The sequence below is a fragment of the Arachis stenosperma genome, chromosome 4 (genome assembly GCF_014773155.1).
Source record: "Arachis stenosperma cultivar V10309 chromosome 4, arast.V10309.gnm1.PFL2, whole genome shotgun sequence".
In the NCBI taxonomy this organism is placed as follows: Eukaryota; Viridiplantae; Streptophyta; class Magnoliopsida; order Fabales; family Fabaceae; genus Arachis; species Arachis stenosperma.
The window spans coordinates 146,630,850-146,648,810 of NC_080380.1; the positions used below are offsets into that span (position 1 = coordinate 146,630,850).

Consider the following 17,961-nt stretch of genomic DNA (forward strand, 5'->3'; position numbering starts at 1 on the left):
ATGCATTAAAATTAGAGTCAAGGTAATTAAATTTCTATGAAAGTAAAAGTAAAACTATATTTTCAGCATGTAGTTTGGATCGATTTGAATAAATAATTTAATTAAATTTGTTTAAAAAAAGAGTTTAAAATATAAATACTTAAATTAAAAGTAATTTATAAAAAATTATTTTGTATTTAATTTTTTAATTTTAAAATATTTATTTTAAAAGAAAAATTATAAAAAAGTTTTATTATATTTTTTATTTTTTATAAATATTTAAATAATTTTTAAAAAAATTATAAATTAATTTTAAAAATTATACCAAATATTAATATTATAAAATTTCATAAATTAAAAATAAAAAAATATTTATAGACCTCTCCAAATAGACCTTTATCGAATCTAGCTAGCTCGAATCGGTTGCCTTTCTAAATCTTGGGGATTGGGAAACTTTTAAATATTATTTGTCTTTCTTATTAAAATCTAATTAAGTAGTTAGTTAATTAATAATTTAGAGTATGGAAAGCGCACGCTTGAAATATAGTACAGTACAGCATAGTGTGGCAGAATGAATGAGACGCTTTGTGGTTTCACGTGTGGCGTGGTCCACACTTCCTACCTAGCTCTTGCACCACCTACACTTAAATAATTTCATTCCTCAATGTTATATATACTAAACAAAGAAATAATATCTATACTATTTTATTTTATATTTTTATTTATGTTTCTTTTATTTTTTTAATAACATAATAGGTAAATTTTTAATAATATTAAAAATAAAATATGTAAAAAAATCAAAATATACAAAATAGTACATATAACACTCTTCAATATATTACACTAGTACTAGCTATAAGCCTATTATCTAATTTAATCCCTTATATATTTTAGATTATTTTGAATTTAATTATATGCCATTAATTCAATAACTAACTTATTCATATATGTCATTTGTGTGTCAATGCTTTCCTTGAATTATTTAACTGAAAGAAGATGATTTTCAAATATAAAGAATTATTAAAACTAATTGGACAAAAATAATTGAAAATTTTGAAATATATGAAAATAAATAAATTAAGAAAAATAGAATATAGGTGATCAAATAAAAAGTTTAGCAAACATATATAGTGGTGAAATACTTTGTTTGTCTCTATAATCAAAATTGTTAAAACTTTAACAGAAAATTATCATCATTATTTTGCTGTTTTAAATATTAAATGTGTATCCATCTATGTTAAATATTAAAACAATGAAAATATTGACACAAAGACATACATACAATTACAAATGTATATATCTACATGTATAAACACATTTGTCATTAAAACCAATTTTTACCTTTAATAAGACAGAAATTGTTGGTAATGAAGATGATGATGGTAGAAAATGAAATTACAAAAAATTTTTAAAAAATTAAAATTATAATAAAAATCATTATCTCATGTATAATATTATTTGTATCTTAATTTTCTTGCAAAACACTAAATATATGAAATTTATGTGTTAGTTGTGTTGTAAACATGCTTTTTTCTAAAAATTATATTCATTAAATAAATAATAAACATATGTCACCGTATTTATATTTCTAATAAGCATGATCAACAACCAAATTACCAAACACAATCTTAACCAACAATTAATGTCTTAGTCCTTTTGTTAATGGACTCATATATTCAATTGTCTAAATTAAACTGTGGTTGCTATATATCGATGTGAGTATCTAAATCTCAATATTACAAATATTATTAATAAAGGGACACTCTACTATACAGATTGAGATTGTATAGAGAGAGAATTAAATTTTTTTTATAGTTATTTTTTATTATTTTATTAATGTTATTCAACATGTAGATCCTAGTATTTTTAATCTCTCTTTCATCACATAAAAGGAAAGATCTATAAACTTACATCTTTACCTTATAATTCACCATTAATAAATCATACAAATAATTTTCTACTAGAGTATATATTGAAATGAAGAAAACCATGGAATCTCTGCATAGTAGTGAACATCCTAGTGTACCATTATGTCATGTCATTCAAGTATGTATAGTTTTGACCAGCTATTCTCAGCATATTCTACTTGGAAATGTAGCATCCAATGAAGGATAGATGGATTAAGTTTGATTAATAAGAGATTTTAGTGTGACTTAATATATATTAAAGAAGTTGGAATATCTTTAGTGAATAAAAAAGATGGAATTGTTACGTGTGTATTGTTATGAAATCACTCATTTCAAAAGTTTAAACCGATAAGAGAAGGTAATATTAATGGTTATATTTCTAATATTTTTTCTCAAGTAAGAGTCTCTTTTTTTAGTTTACTTGATTTGCTATTTTTTTTTATTTTTTTGAGTTCATTAAGAATTGAACTCTTGACTTTTCGGACATAGAATTATGATACCATATTATAAAGAACTCACTTTGACAAAGATATATATTTTATTTATTTATTTTTATATTTTATAAATTATAAAAATATTAAGTGTATTATTATTGTATATCTTACTATATAAACGAAGTTAATATATGATTTTAGAAATAAAAATAAGTATTTATTACGATAATTAATCAGAATATACAAAGTTGCATGATTTTTATTAGAAGTTACTATTATATAACATCAATAAAAGGGCAAGAGTTGCCAATGAGTAATAGCTCAAACAACATAGTTTTTTCATACTCAATTAAGAGGTTGTGGGTTCGAGTTTTCTATTTTTGATAAAAAAAAAAGGGCAAGAGTTTTGTTATTTGATTGAATCATGATTTTAGAACGTTCAATACAATATACAAGCAACGCATGATGAAAATAAAAAATATATATATATATATAAAAAAGAAATAGGGAGATAACAGTGATTTTGCTCTTACCAGATTTTGCCCAACCATATTTTCTTTGTCACTTTTCTTGAGTGTACATCTTAATGTATGAGTATGTGCCGATAAGCTTATGGATTTAATTTCAAAAATAAACAATAATGTACAACATACATTTTATGTCATTTAGCCACATACTATTGCCACATCAGGTTATCAATTAAAGTCAAATCTCTCATACACTATTTGAGTTGTCATTCAAAATTTTAAATTTGATTGATTGTTAGTGTTAATAAATAAAGCGCATACTAATTAACTATACTTTAAACGTATCTCATAATATCATCATCCCTCTAGTATATTTGATTGATACAGACTCTCCATATAATTATCATTTAAGGTTAAGATTGAATAAACCGATTTAAAAAATTGGAGTGAGTAATTATTTTACTCAACGTAAATAAGCGTTAGAAAATTTTTTTTTGATGATAAATTTGTCTGTAATAAATTTATTTTTAATTTATTAAAAATATATATATACTAAAATATTAGATATACCGTAAAGATGATAAGAATTATTAGTCTAATAAATCTTATGAATTGTTGTCCTTTCAACACCACTGTTTTTGAGATGGATTTTCGATCTTTTTGATGTCCAAGACTGATATAGCACAATTCTTTTAATATTCAGATTTTTTAATATGACAAGATTATCATTTCGTCCCTTAGCTCTAAGATGACGAAATGCCCTCCCAACCACATATAAGAAAAAAAAGATAAATTTTGATTTATTTCAATTTCTTTCCAAAAATTAAATAAATGTTGTCATGATATATATTTAACCCACAAGTTGGGCTCATCCAAGACTATATATGCCTGAAATGAAAATTAAACAAACACAAGAAATTTGCAAGGAAAAATAAATAAAGGAAAGAAAAAGGAAAAGATTCTTAGCTTTATGGTTTTGGGCAATGGCTCCACAAACACACCCACCCCATGTGTTGAAGGTCCCCCCCTAATTTGATTTCATATATATAGATAGTTGAGTTGAGGGATATGAGTGAGTTTTGTCTTTGTTGTTGTTGTTTCTTTCATTCCCACTAATAATGAAAAAAAGAAATGAATAAAAATGTTGAATTCCCTTTGCAAAGAAGGGCAGAATTAGGTAACCATATGTTGCAAAAGGGTAGGAAGAGGCATGTGATTCCGGTGGCTGCTTGGCCACAATGAGCATAAAACTTAAGACCCTTGTGGGGCTCTATATAAATAATATGCCTTTTAAGAACTTCTCTTTCTCTCTATCTATCTTGTGCCACAAAACACCACAAGAAAGAAATAAATATTCTTGATTTTGCATGTTACCCCCTCGTGGGAATATCACAATCGTCCTTCCTATACCAAAACAAAACCATTGATAAGTACCTCACACACTTGCCTTTCGGAGTTTTTGTACCTTCATCTACGACCTCATCGATTTTCTTGTTTCTACATTAATGGTCTGCATTAACTAGGGATAACAATTTCATTTTCAACGGTAAAAGTAAACATTCATTTCTAGCCAAAAACTGCTTCCTTCAGTGTTTTCCAACAATTCAAGTTTTAGGGGATTAAATTTTTCTCCTTATATTTTTTATTTGTTAACCCAAAAATAATTAGGGTAAGATTTAATTTGTCATAAATTTATTTTTTCTTAAAACCTATACTGATGTATATAAACGATTATATCTTTAACATATTTTTTTAGACAAATTTCTTTTTGGATTTGTATAAATTTTTTTACATAGATTTTCATTTTTTTTGTTATACTATTTTTTTTCTCTTTTGGAAATGCAAATAATCAAATTCCAGATTTTTTTGTCATAAAAACTCTGATATATATCATGTCATCAAATTACTTCTTTCAAAAATTTAAGTTAATAAAAAAATATATGAATAATTATATTTCTAACATAATTTACGAATAAATAAATAAATAAAATTAATTTTAATTAGTTAATATTAACTATTTTTGTTATAAAACTTTTTTAACTCTTGTTTTTTAGAGAATTTGAGATTGGCATTAAGATTTATAATTTAAAATTTAAAATTAAAAAATAATTTTAAAATTAAAAGATCATTTTTAAAAATTAATTATTGATATTAACTAAAAATTAAAGTTGGCTTTCCTAGTTGATCTCTTAATTTATATAAACCCATGTATATATAATTTTACATATATTATATAATATATAGAGCTCGTATATTCCATAAAAGTAATCAACATTAACAAAATAAAATAAAAAATATGTCAATCACATTAGATTAAATAAAAATGCTTACGTTATTCTTCATACAATTATATATTTTTTATGCTTCATATTATAGTATTTACCTTTTTCTTCCAATCCCAACCATTAATATTTTAGAAGTAGATTATTACTAGGATTTTATATCATTATTGCGTTAATTTTAAAGCTAATTTTCTTCCTTTACGTTGTCTAAGAAATATAGTATATGCGTTAAGATATATTAGGTTCGGTTTATTTTGATTTGATTTAGACCCACATCATCATGTTTAATTGGTCATGATGTAGTTTTTGGACTTTGTGTGAATGGATACAAATAATGCTAAAGTACCATACTAGTACTATAATTAAGAGGATTAGGAATTCATCAGCTCTCAATAATTAAACCCTGAAGTTTGCTTACATAATTATTTTTTGGTTGCTTACGATATTTTTCAGTTCGATAAGTCAAAAATTAATTTATTATAGATCAAAATTTTATTTAATAATATGCTATTAGTTAATAAATTGTTGTATGCACAAGACGAAATTCGAATTACCAACACTTAATTAAACGAACGAATGAGATGACCATTCGTCTAACCCAAATTAATTTATTTATACAATTATGACAATACAACATTATTCTAGATGTAGCCCAAGAATACAAGCAATAGTTAAAACAAGTTGTGCAATCAATCAATCATAATTAAGAAACTTCTCTAAGAATAGTCACAACAAAAATTTCCCCCTTGCTCCCATTTGTCTCCCTTTTTTGTAGTAAATTAATTGAAATCCATCCCCATACTCCTAATGACACATGAACCCCACTTTTCATGCACAAGGCAACCTAATCATCTTGGGAGAGAGAAAATATTTGGCTAATCATAGTACTATTTCATGAAAGTTTCAAATGAGTTTAATCAATTAGTATTTTAATTTTATATGATTATTAATTATTCTAATTAATATTATTGCTATAGCTAGCATGTGTGTAGGAGATATGTCCTAACCTACCCAATCACATGATTCATAAAATACATTAACTGATTTTTATGTTGCTCAAGGAGAAGTTAATTAATTTCATTAGAGACTATAAACTAATCTAAATTTATAATATAAAACCATCGGAATGTGTGTGTGTTGTTGAATGGTGCAAATTCACAAGATGATATATTGACTTGATGCCTCTTTTTCCTCAAAATCTTGTGAGCCTCTTTGACCCCTTCAATTCATTCTCTCAAGAATCTGTCGGTGGATACATTTTCTATGCTCACATAATGTAAAAGAAATTATTTTAGTTTTTTACGATATTTTTTAATTCGACAAAATAAAAAATTAATTGTTTACGGATCTAAATTTTATTTAAAATTGGTTGATGAATAAATTATTATATAAATAAAACAAAATTCAAAATTTTAATATCTATTTAAATGAATTAGTGAATTAATTATTCGAACAATCCAATTTATTAAAGTTAAAATAACTTCCCAAGGGACCCTAAAAATTTAGGGTGTCTTAAATAAAAATAATGATCCTATACTAGCTACTTTAAATTTCCAAATAAATCCAATAAGTACCACACAAAATTAGTGTCCTCCATATTAAGTAGTTTCCAAATTGAGATTTGAAAAATCTTTAAATCAAATTGATGAGCATGCATGCATATCTCCAAAGTCATGCTTGGTTGATGCAAAGTATGGAAAACAATGATTCCCTAAATGAAAGCGATATTTCACATGCGTTTGACAATCATGCTTTGATTGTACTTTATTTAAGTTTTATTTTTTGTGGGACTCTTAATAATAATGTGTGCAATAGTGTAAGTAAGCCTGTATAATTTCTTTATGCTGAGAGGTTTTAGTTTTATTATCATATCCTAGAAATTTAAAATTGAAAAAGACTAGGAAAAAAAATGTCTAGAGAGTATTAAACTAAATTAATAGGGGGACCAACCAAAAATTTTAGATTTTGGATGATGAAATACAACTAATTAAGTTGTTATAAAATTAACTAATAAAAGACATACACATTGATGATTATAGTATATTAAAAAAAAAAATACTAAGGCCTCTATGTCGGGTCATAGGGTAGCCAGGAGTTGGAATTAAATTAAAATGAATTATGCTTGTTTTTAAGTTTTCCAAAAGTTATTTTTTTTATTATATAGTTTTAATCATATTCTTAACTTGAAGGCCATTATTCATACATAAAACATGGGGGAGGAGCACAATGTTGCATGATAACATATGATGTACCAGCATCTCATAGAATCATCATATGTACCTAAAGAATGTGTGTTTGAGGTATTTTCAATTGACATGGACTTTTTCTTTTTTCTTTTTAGGTTCGATCATATAGCCTTGATCCTTTATTTGATTTCAACAAAACTCATTTTTTGTTTTTTTACTTTTCTTTTAACGTATCCCCTTGTTTGGAATCATCATATGTACCTAAAGAATGTGTATTATTGTATATTTTTTTGTATGATATGATATGCGTGTATTATTGTGAATATTTGTATTTAATTTATTTCTTTTTTTTTTGGTGTACAATTTAAGCCGTGTTGCAATTAAGAGTTCCTCTAGATTCAACTGTGGCAATGACATATCACATATGGTTATTATTATTTTATATTTTTTCGGGTTTTTTTTTTGGACTGTAATATATGAATTTATTAAACATACATCACAATCTTATATAGGAAAAACGTTTAACAAAATTTGGGCTCTATATAATCCCCCAACTTAGAACTTTATATATGGGCGTATAAGTGATCCAATCTTAGGTCCAAAAATAAAAGATCCAATCTCAACACCAAAACTTGGTTTTCTGCATGGCTGTCTGGGTTTAAAGCCTTTGGCAATTTTTAAATCCAATGAACCCAATAGTAGGCCCAACATTGGGGATTATGTTATCCAAAAATATATCAATGTCAATTAATTATACGATAATTCAAAATTTTTTAACGAATCAACTAAAATTTAGTATTTAGTTATTTTTGTTAAAAGAAGCTCATTTTTTCTTAGTACAAAGTTAATTTATTTTTTTATAGATAGTTTTATCTGTATTTACAATTTTTTTAAGTATAAATAGTTATTTTTTAAAAGGGTAATGTTAAATAATCAATGACTTTTTTGAACAACATGAACAACCGTCAATCAAATAAAAATACATTGTACTTCTAAATTATCCACTAAATCTTACTATTAGAATAATCATTCGCACACCTAATAAAATAGATATTTGTCACATTGTTTAATATTTTCATTGTCTACCTATATTTTTCTTTTTTAAAAAGATAATAATCCCGCTTAGGAATAAATATATGGTAAAAAACAAAACAAACGACTTTAGATATATTTTTCATCGTAAACTAACAACCAATTTTTATATATGAAAGGAAAAAATTTGATATGTTCAACATTTTTTTTTTGTTTTAAATTTAAACCAACGTTAACTAACACACACACACTCCCTCTCTCTTACCTAAAATGATCTTATTTTTGGACACTAACAACGTACAGACGCTTGCAAAATAGTAAAATACACAAATGAGAAGTAAGGTTTGATGGCTGAAAACTCGCATGCAGTCGTGAAGTTGATATTTAAAAATCGTTAGATAATTTAATAAATTTAATTAAATTATTATTTAACGATTTTTAAATATCAACTTTAAATGAAAATAATTGCACATGAATTTTTACCGGTTTGATATGATATTATTATTATTATTGGAGTTTTAACGGGGAATTCATGATGATTTATCTTGGCTACTGAAGAAGTGGTTGATGGTTGGCATAATCTCCGGTGGTCGAGTGCGAAGGAACTTCCTCAGCCCATGCTCTACGTATTTTTCTCCCTCTTCTGGGTTCTCTAACACTCCCATGTTCCTTCGAGCTTTGCTCACCCTATATATACATTTATTATTATATGTAACATAACATTTATGAAATGTCAAACAATTTAAACTAGGTGAAAATTCAGGTGCATAGATGCAGTCGACTGCACGTGAAGTTAATAGCCGAGAGTCGTTAGATGAAAATTTAGTCAAATCAGTCAACGGTTCAAAATTATAACTTTACGTGAAGTCAACTGCACTTGAGTTTTCATATTTAAATTAAATAAGGGTAAGTGAAACATTTCATATATTAGTTGTATGTAATTGAATGTGAATTTTACCTAACATCAGGGTTCCTTATCAAATTTCGTGTTAATTGAAAGACGCACATACTGGTCACAAATGTCATTGCCGCCATTAGAGGGTAAACCTGCACATACACCTCAATATTCATATTATTAATTAATGACATAACTAATTAACTTTATTAGCATTAAAATATAAAGTGAGACATATAACTGACTTGGAATAAAAAATCATATAATAATTAATTATATATCTAAGAAGTCGTTAATATAAGATAAATAAAACATAACATGGTATATATATATATACCTCAGGTTTCATCCAACGCCCCATTAGTTTAGGAAATTTGTCTCCTTGGGAAAAAGAAAGAGATGAAATGCCTTCTTTGCTTCTTGGATTTCAAAATATTTGCTTCATTATTTCATCTTATTATTTTCTTTTCATGCTTCTTCCTGTGTGCTATTCATGTCTATATATATATAATATATAGTAGAATTTGTAGCTATCACTTTGTAATTAATTAAGGAAACTTGGCATGCAAGGTGGCATTTAAAATTTAAATTACAGTGTGCTGTGTTCAAAGGTAAAGTATTTAACATTCATTAGTTAGTAACATGAAACCAGGGGCTAGCCTCATGTTTTTGCATGATACTATGTATTCTTTACAAGCTAATAATATTATTAATTAATTGATTAAATTACGTAGAGGAATAATATATATATAATACAATTAAACTTATGGACCTACCAAGTACCAATAGAGTTGTGTGATTTTGACTGAGAACAAGACCTTGACAAATTATTAATGACAACTATAACGAGAATGTTCCATTTTGAATAAAATAATAAATTTTGACAACTAATTTGATTGGTGAGAAAGAGATCAGATTAGGACAATGGAAATCACTTCCACCCTTTCGCTTCTGAAAGTACTAAGAATTCATTTCATTATTGGATAAAGCTTAGCTTATTTATATAAAATATACTTTAGTATTTTTTTTTTAATTTGAATTGGCGTCTTTCCTGGTGTTTGAAACGAAGTGTATTAAAATTTTTCATTTCATGAAAAGATTAATTTATATTATTATACTATGGCGACTTGCATTTGCTTGATATTGATATTTTGCTCCATCAATTGAAACATTGGTTTAGAGTTTAGACTATACGTATTTTATGAGTTTATCTTGTATGAATTGTTTTAAATTTCATATCTCAAAATTATTTTTAAATATGTTTTCTTTAATTAAGATATGAAAAATATTCTGTGTACATATATATTTGCATTAATTAACTGCTTTTCTTAAAAATAAAAATTTTAAAGTATGACGTAATAAACTAATTTAAAGATGAATTTGATTTTGTCTATTCGTGGTGGCATTAAGTATTGTAAATTTTTTAAGTTAAATTTTTCTAATACTAATTTAATTTATTTAATAATTAATTAATTAATTACTTAATTTGACAAGAAATTAAAATGTGATTATTAATATTACACATTACCAAAATTTTAAGATATAGTAGTATCTAGGGGTGTTATTGGTTCGGTTTGGTTCAGTTTTGGACAAAAAACTAACTGAATCGATTTGTTCGATTTTTACAAAGTATTAACTAATCGGTTTGCTGTCTGTGCAACAACCAAACCAAATCGAACCAAATTGAAAGCTGTTTGATTTGGTCATTTTTTTAAAATCATAACTAATAGAAAATTAATTCCAGTAAAATGATGTTCAAAACAATCAATAAGCTGAAATAACATTATATTACATTCAAATTCAAATTCAACACAATTTTAACTCATTTCAACAACTAAACATAAAACAAACACATTTGTTAAGTCTAAAATTTCCATTTCAATGCATTACTAAGTCACTTTTTCGGTTCGGTTCAGTTCGATTCGATTTCTGTCGAGCCAATCAAAAATCGAACCGAACCGATCGGTTTAATTAAAAAAAACAAAAAAATCGATTTTTTAAGTTTTTTATTCGGTTGTTGTAAATTTCGGCTCATTTTTGAGATAAATTTCGGTTTGGTTCGATAACTTACACCCCTAGTAATACCAATATATTCTTTGAGTTGTTTTAAATTGTCAAACATTTTTAACTTATTATATTTGGAAATTAAGCAAGGTTAATTGGAGATTAATTTCAAGAACTATAGAAAAATTTTGGAAGGGGTATATTATATGTTATAATAATGGTCACAACCTGATGTTAATAAGTAGTGCTGGCAAACACTCAATTCTCCAATAACTTAATTATCAAAGATATTATTATATACTCATATATATGCATGCAAACACAATTAGGGTGTCCAGATTGAAGCAAAGCTTATTAATTAAGGGAGTAATAATTGAGGTTCAATGTCTGGACCCTTGGTCATGAAAATTGTTAAGAAGTCTGAATATGTTATGGATTTGTAGATTGGGGGATGGAGAGTTGTCAAAGCCTTTGCAGGTTCAATAATCGTTTCATTTGTTGGACGGATGAAATAGGCCACGGTGGTTCTTGCCCTCTCACAGTTTGTTACAACACGATGTTCTGCGCCGATCAACCTTCCATTGCTAATTATCTACACATATCAAAACTTTCAATTATTACTAGAACCAAAAAATAATTAGTAGTTAACAAACTTTTTTATTGTGCGATCTTTTATGAACCGAGTAAAATCGGATTCGTCTTAATCTTATCTAATTTTAAATATAGATCGAGTCTATTTTTAAGATTCTTATCCGATCATAAATCTAATAAAACTTCATTATTTTTAGTCTATAATAATATCAGATCTAGACCGATTGAAAATCGGATCCATATAAAACCTAAACTTAAAAAAAGGATAAAAACAATTTGCTATCAATAAAACTTAAAATACAGAACTAAAGATTGACACAAATTTATCTTACATAAATTCCAATTCATAATCTCTAAAATCAAATTTATATTTTAAATAAATAATTTTATTACATGATGAAGTTTTTATATAACTCAAAAATTTAAAATTGTGTTTGATTTTAAAAAAAATTAGAACAAGACAAATAAAAAAATTAAATTTGGAACAAGACAAATAAAAAAATCTATATAAATTCTTGCAATAAACCATAAAAAAGTTTTTACATGAGAAGCGTGATAGATATTTAATTATTTATATATTTTTTATTAGTTTAAAATAAAAAAAATAATTTTATAAAGGTAGATTTTAGTATAACTATATTACCGTGATTATATATACAATTGTTGTATGTTAAAATTAAAATTATATATTTTTTATTTTAGTTACAATTTTTTTAAGCAATACTTTTTTAAAAGTATTATTTAATAATAAAAAATTATTATTTTAATTTTAACAACACTTTTTAAAACAATATAATTACTATAATTACCGTAGAATAATAATACTAGAATGACCCTTTCATAAAAAGTACATATGTAAATAAAATAAATTACAAATTATTAATTTAAAAATTGTATATCAAATTAATAACTAATTTGTTATGTTTTTTATTTTAAGAGGCTTAAAATTTTAAAGAAATTAATTACACCGAAACTACTGTATAAATACCAATTCTATCAGCATCAAACTTGAGAGAAGAAATAAAAGTTAGCAAGGATAGACAAAAGATAACCTGCCGAATAATTAACATGGTGGTTTATCATGTTACTATTATTTTTGTATTTAGAATTGCGTAAAGGTAGAATAATTCAAGTGTAGTCGACTTCACATGAATTTAATGTGAAGTTGATTGGACTTGAATTTTCACTTTACATAAAAGATATAATTTAAAAATAATTAAAATATTATTTTAAAATTAAATACAAAGATAACAAGAAATAGTTAGAGAAATGAATATAATATATACCTGTAAGAGAAGTCCAATGTTAACTACAAAAGCATTTGGAATTGGTTCAACTCCAATCCATTCCCCATCTTTGAAAACTTGAAGTGCATTTATATCTTTCTCTTGAAGAAGAATGGTAAGAAGGGTAGGGTCCCTATGCTTTGGAGCTCCCAATGTTAAACTTGGTTCTGGGCATGGAGGGTAATGATGAGTTAGCAATAATGGACTTTCACTAAGTCCACCATTGCAATATTCTCTATCAAGTCCTAGCCCTTCACATAACACCTCCAATATTTTCTCTCCCAATTTTCTCATTTCTTCTGTATATCTCTCAACTACTTCACTGTCATAATCCACAATTTTTTGTTAATTCCAATCATTAATTCATTTAAGAGTTTAATTTAGTTAGTAATTATTATAAAAATATATGTTTAATTATTCTGTTGGTCTCTATAATTTCATCAAATTTTCAATTAGATTACTATATTTTTTTTTAATTAAGTCGTCATACTGTTTTTAATTTTGTAATTAGGTCATTTTCATATAAAAAATGTTAAAATTAATATAATATTTCGCTTAAAAAATATGTGGCCAAAGATCTAATTAGATTTTTAATTATGAATACTTTCAATTTACGAAAAAATATTTAGTAACTCTAACAATTTTTATACTAGACTTAATTATAAAATTAAAAATAGTATAGAGACCTAATTAAAAAGAAAAAAATATAAGAATCTAATTATAAATTTAGTGAAATTATAGAAAAGATAGAATAATTAAACAAAAAAATATATGTTATGGAAATAATATTACGCACTATAACCAAAATATTATTTTTTCTTGTTCAGCTAACACTTAATGAAATTGAGGAAATTTCATTGTTATTGTTGAGAAAAGTGGAAACAATTCTAAAATTAAAATTGGTTGCGTTTCTAGAAAGAGTGAAATGGAATAAGAAATTTGATTTGTGATATATGATATGATATTTAAACAGAACAATCAGCCATTAGGAAAAATAATAAAATTAAATCATTGTCAACCAATACATCAAATTCCACAATAATGAAAGCATATCTGATACGAATCGAAGGATTCATATGAATATATAGTGATTGATGTGAAGGTTCTGCAATTTATATTCACTTAAATGTGACCTCAAAGAGAATATATTAAATAAAATTTCATTTCGTGAGAAATAGAAATTCAAAACAAGTAAATGACATCATATCGTCATCATCATTTCGATCATCAAGCTACCAAAACCAAACCTTCAAACCTAGAATTTAAGCTCGAACCATATATTGATAACTAAATTTCTAAGAATACTATTAATATTAATTCTAGGTTAATAAATTAGCAAAACCTACTATTAATAATGTTTTTGTTATTTTTTAATTAAGGTGAAAGTCTTATTTCTAATTCTCCTTCCGCATCACCATCGATGGATGGGAGGTAGTGAAAATAAAAGATTAATTAAATATTTAAATTAATTTTTAAAAAATTTTAGATCAAACAATTTAGTGTACGATAAGTTTTTATTTTTTAAAAATGTTTAAAAATTATTTCCGTTTAAGAAATTAGGTTTTTCGTCACTTTCAACCAAATATAAGTCTTTAACATTTTTATTATAAGATAATTAGATCAAAAAAATATTATTATAAGATAAATTAATTTTTATTTTAAATAATAAAAAAATTAATCTATCTCATGAGAATAATTCTTGAAGAATTCTCAAAAATAATTTATTAGAGACCAACGTATTTGATATAAAAAGTTTTTGAGGAATAATTTGGATGTTTGATGAAATAAAAAATTGGTGTTTAATAAAAAGAAGAAATGAATGATATACCGATATGTTGAAGGCTTTTGAGGCCAAAAGTGAATGAATTGACGAGAAGGTGGACAAAGGTGTCTCAAAGTATCCCTCCAAAACTGAATGGCATCTTTGTTATTAATCTCACGGCTTGAATACAGTTTGCAGCTTCCATTTGGATCCTTCGAACTTTCTCTCATCTTTTCCTCTGCTGGCATGCCGTGGAATTCCTTCAATACATTTATTGTATCCTCTATCAACTCATTACAAACTCCATGGTTGATAACCTAATTACAAAATCAAATCCATTACTTTCATCTTAATAAACAAATTAATATGCACATTTTTTTTGTTTAATTATTCAACTCGTTCATATAGTTTTACTAAATTTATAATTAGATTTTTATATTTTTTAATTTAATTTTTATACTATTTTTAATTTTATAATTAGGTTATTTTTATATTAAAAATATTTAAATTAATAAAATATTTTTTTAAAAATATATAGTTAAAAATTTAATTAAATTCTTAATTATGGATACATTCAATTTTAAAAAAATATTTAGTTAACTCTAATTTTTTTTTACATTAAAAATGATTAATTACAAAATTTAAAATAGTATAAGAACTTATTTAAAAAAAAATATAAAAACTTAATTATAAATTTAATAAAATTATAAAGATCAACAAAATAATTAAACTTTTTATTTTTTTGTCATCACAAAAAATGAAGCATGTGGCTAAGCCCTCATATTTCACTACACCACCAGGGACAAATAGCGGCGGTTTTGGAGGGATTTTGTGACAATATCGCAGTTATATATTTATAAGCAAAGTTTTATATAGTCAAATGTAATTTTTTTCACAGTTATGAAAATAATTTTACACTGGAAAAAATGATATATTTGACTATTTGTGTCCATAATGTAAAAAATAGATAAAAAATAAACCTTACACCAACAATAATGCAAATAAAAATCAAGCTTATAAGTTATAAATAAAGCAACACTACTTCTCCAAAATTTAAGCTAAATTAAACATCCACTCCAAATACATATATGTGAGATTATTCAAGAAGAGAGAAAATATTATGTAAACTAGAAAGTGGCAATTTATTGGCAATAATCTTGAATACAATAAATTAAACCTGAAAAAATCCATATTGCTCGGAAGCTCTCAAAATTTGACCAAGAACTTCAACATGATCATGGACTCCGAGATCCACCACCGGAATTGTCTTGCCGGAAGCAACAACAGCCGTGCCGGGTCTACTTTCCGGTGGTTGCACATAGGATAAGGGCACTGAGGAATGAAGATGAAACCAGCTAGATACAAGCATTTGATCCATGTTCTCCTGAATTTGTGCACCAATAATATTGTGTGAAGCATGCATTGAGAAGTTTAATTCTTGCTTGTATCCCTTAATATATGGATTGACGAAAAATAAAAAAATATAAAATAAAAGACCACATTATAATTATTATGTATGAAAGATGAAATTCTTGACTATTAAAAAGTTAAAGGCGTCACTTAATATATAATTAATAATATATGTGTTGGTTGCCATGTGGGAAAGTTTATCATATACATAAAAGTATGTACACTTTGACTTATAATTTTAAGACTTTAAAGTCTATATATTAAAATTATAAGGCCACCACCTCACCATCATGATCTGCTTCAATAAATAATTGTTATCAAAATTATTTATCAATTAATTGAATTTATAATAATTAATCACATTGTGATTATCTCTACCCCAAAAAAGAAAAAAACCATATTGCCATTATGAGAAATAGATATTTTATTGCTGAAAAATGATGAATGGTTTGTTTGAACTTTATTTCAAAATAATTATAAATAAATATTATAAAAAATGATAGAATTACATTGTTATCAATTGACAAGTTAATTCAACCAATTATTGAAATTAAAAAGAATCAATGCATTAAAATAATATAATATTATTAGTAAATAATAAAATTGGAGGAAATAGTTTGGCCTATCTTTTTCTTTTTCTCCTAATTAAGAGAATTGATGCATGTGGATGCACAGCTGACTTTATTTTGAGAAATTAGGCTACGTTGGTTTATAGATTAAAAAATTGAAATGGGAATACAAAAATATAAAATTGTGTTTGATAAAAAAGATATAAATAAAAATAATGTATTTAGAGATATTGAATTAGTATATTTTATATCTATTTTGACTGAAAAAAATATAAAAACATTAATAAAAGACACAATTTATTTTTTATTTTTTATTCTTATTAATTTTTCATAATTATATTTTTTATTATTATATTTTTTGTCTCAAATTTTTTAAATAAAAAATGAGAATAAATTAATTTTTTATAATTTGTTCTAATTTATCATCAAACAAAATACAAGAACACAAAATTTTGTATCTCTATCCTTTATATCTTGTTCTCAGTGTCTTGTTTTATCCTGTTTTCAGAAATAAACGCAGCCTTAACCTTGTACAAGTTACATATATAAAATTGGATAATAATTATTTTAAAACTTTCTTCTTCGTATATACTATACGGTACTATATACCAAAATTAAATGAAAAAAAAAGGGTACATAATCATCATCATCATTCTGATATAATTAGCTGGGCACAGCCTTTGTAGTTAAGAATATTTATGAATGAGAATCGTAATTCTTAATAATATATATAATTCATACAATAATGATGATCATTATGAACATAACTTATTTATCAATGATTGTGAACGAATTGTAACAATAATTCATTCTAAAAAGTAACCGACAACTTGCGGGTTTGGTAAAGTTCCATATATATTTTTTAACATTATTTTAAGTTTAAAGTTTTTCAACTGTCATTCGAGGAATCCACGGTATTATTCCTTGTCTTCTCAAACTTCTAGAGCTAACAACAAAAGCAAATCCAAGAGGGGATATGGAACAATGATTTTCAGCACAAAAATGATGACAACATGTTGCCTATCCTTTTGTAAACTTTCTTTATGCATGAAAAGTATATATGTTACCCAAAGGCATATCATGAAGGGAAAAAAAATTGCATGTCAATTACGATGATTGAGGTGAAAGATTTCATCAAAGCCCTATTTAGGGATTCA

The 17,961-nt window shown here is 25.2% G+C and overlaps 2 protein-coding genes across 3 annotated transcripts; both read right to left on the bottom strand.

Moving 5' to 3' along the window:
* Window positions 1–8,418: 8,418 nt before the first annotated feature.
* On the bottom strand, window positions 8,419–9,668 carry LOC130976953 (uncharacterized). 2 transcript variants are annotated; one of them, XM_057901920.1, is made up of 3 exons: window positions 9,520–9,668; window positions 9,246–9,346; window positions 8,419–8,974 (listed from the first exon to the last, which is right to left on the bottom strand). In XM_057901920.1, the coding sequence occupies exons 1-3, from the start codon at window positions 9,541–9,543 to the stop codon at window positions 8,818–8,820; spliced, it is 282 nt and encodes a 93-aa protein (XP_057757903.1). In that variant the 5' UTR covers window positions 9,544–9,668; the 3' UTR covers window positions 8,419–8,817. The 2 variants fall into 2 exon arrangements, with proteins under 2 accessions (XP_057757903.1, XP_057757904.1); XM_057901921.1 differs by having other exon boundaries at window positions 8,421–8,974; window positions 9,246–9,334; window positions 9,520–9,667.
* Window positions 9,669–11,409: 1,741 nt separating this feature from the next.
* LOC130976463 (protein DOWNY MILDEW RESISTANCE 6-like) lies at window positions 11,410–16,282 on the bottom strand. The gene is made up of 4 exons (XM_057901339.1): window positions 16,003–16,282; window positions 14,892–15,142; window positions 13,064–13,385; window positions 11,410–11,778 (listed from the first exon to the last, which is right to left on the bottom strand). Exons 1-4 carry the CDS (start codon window positions 16,246–16,248, stop codon window positions 11,545–11,547), a joined length of 1,053 nt encoding a protein of 350 aa, XP_057757322.1. The 5' UTR covers window positions 16,249–16,282; the 3' UTR covers window positions 11,410–11,544.
* Between the last annotated feature and the right edge of the window lie 1,679 nt (window positions 16,283–17,961).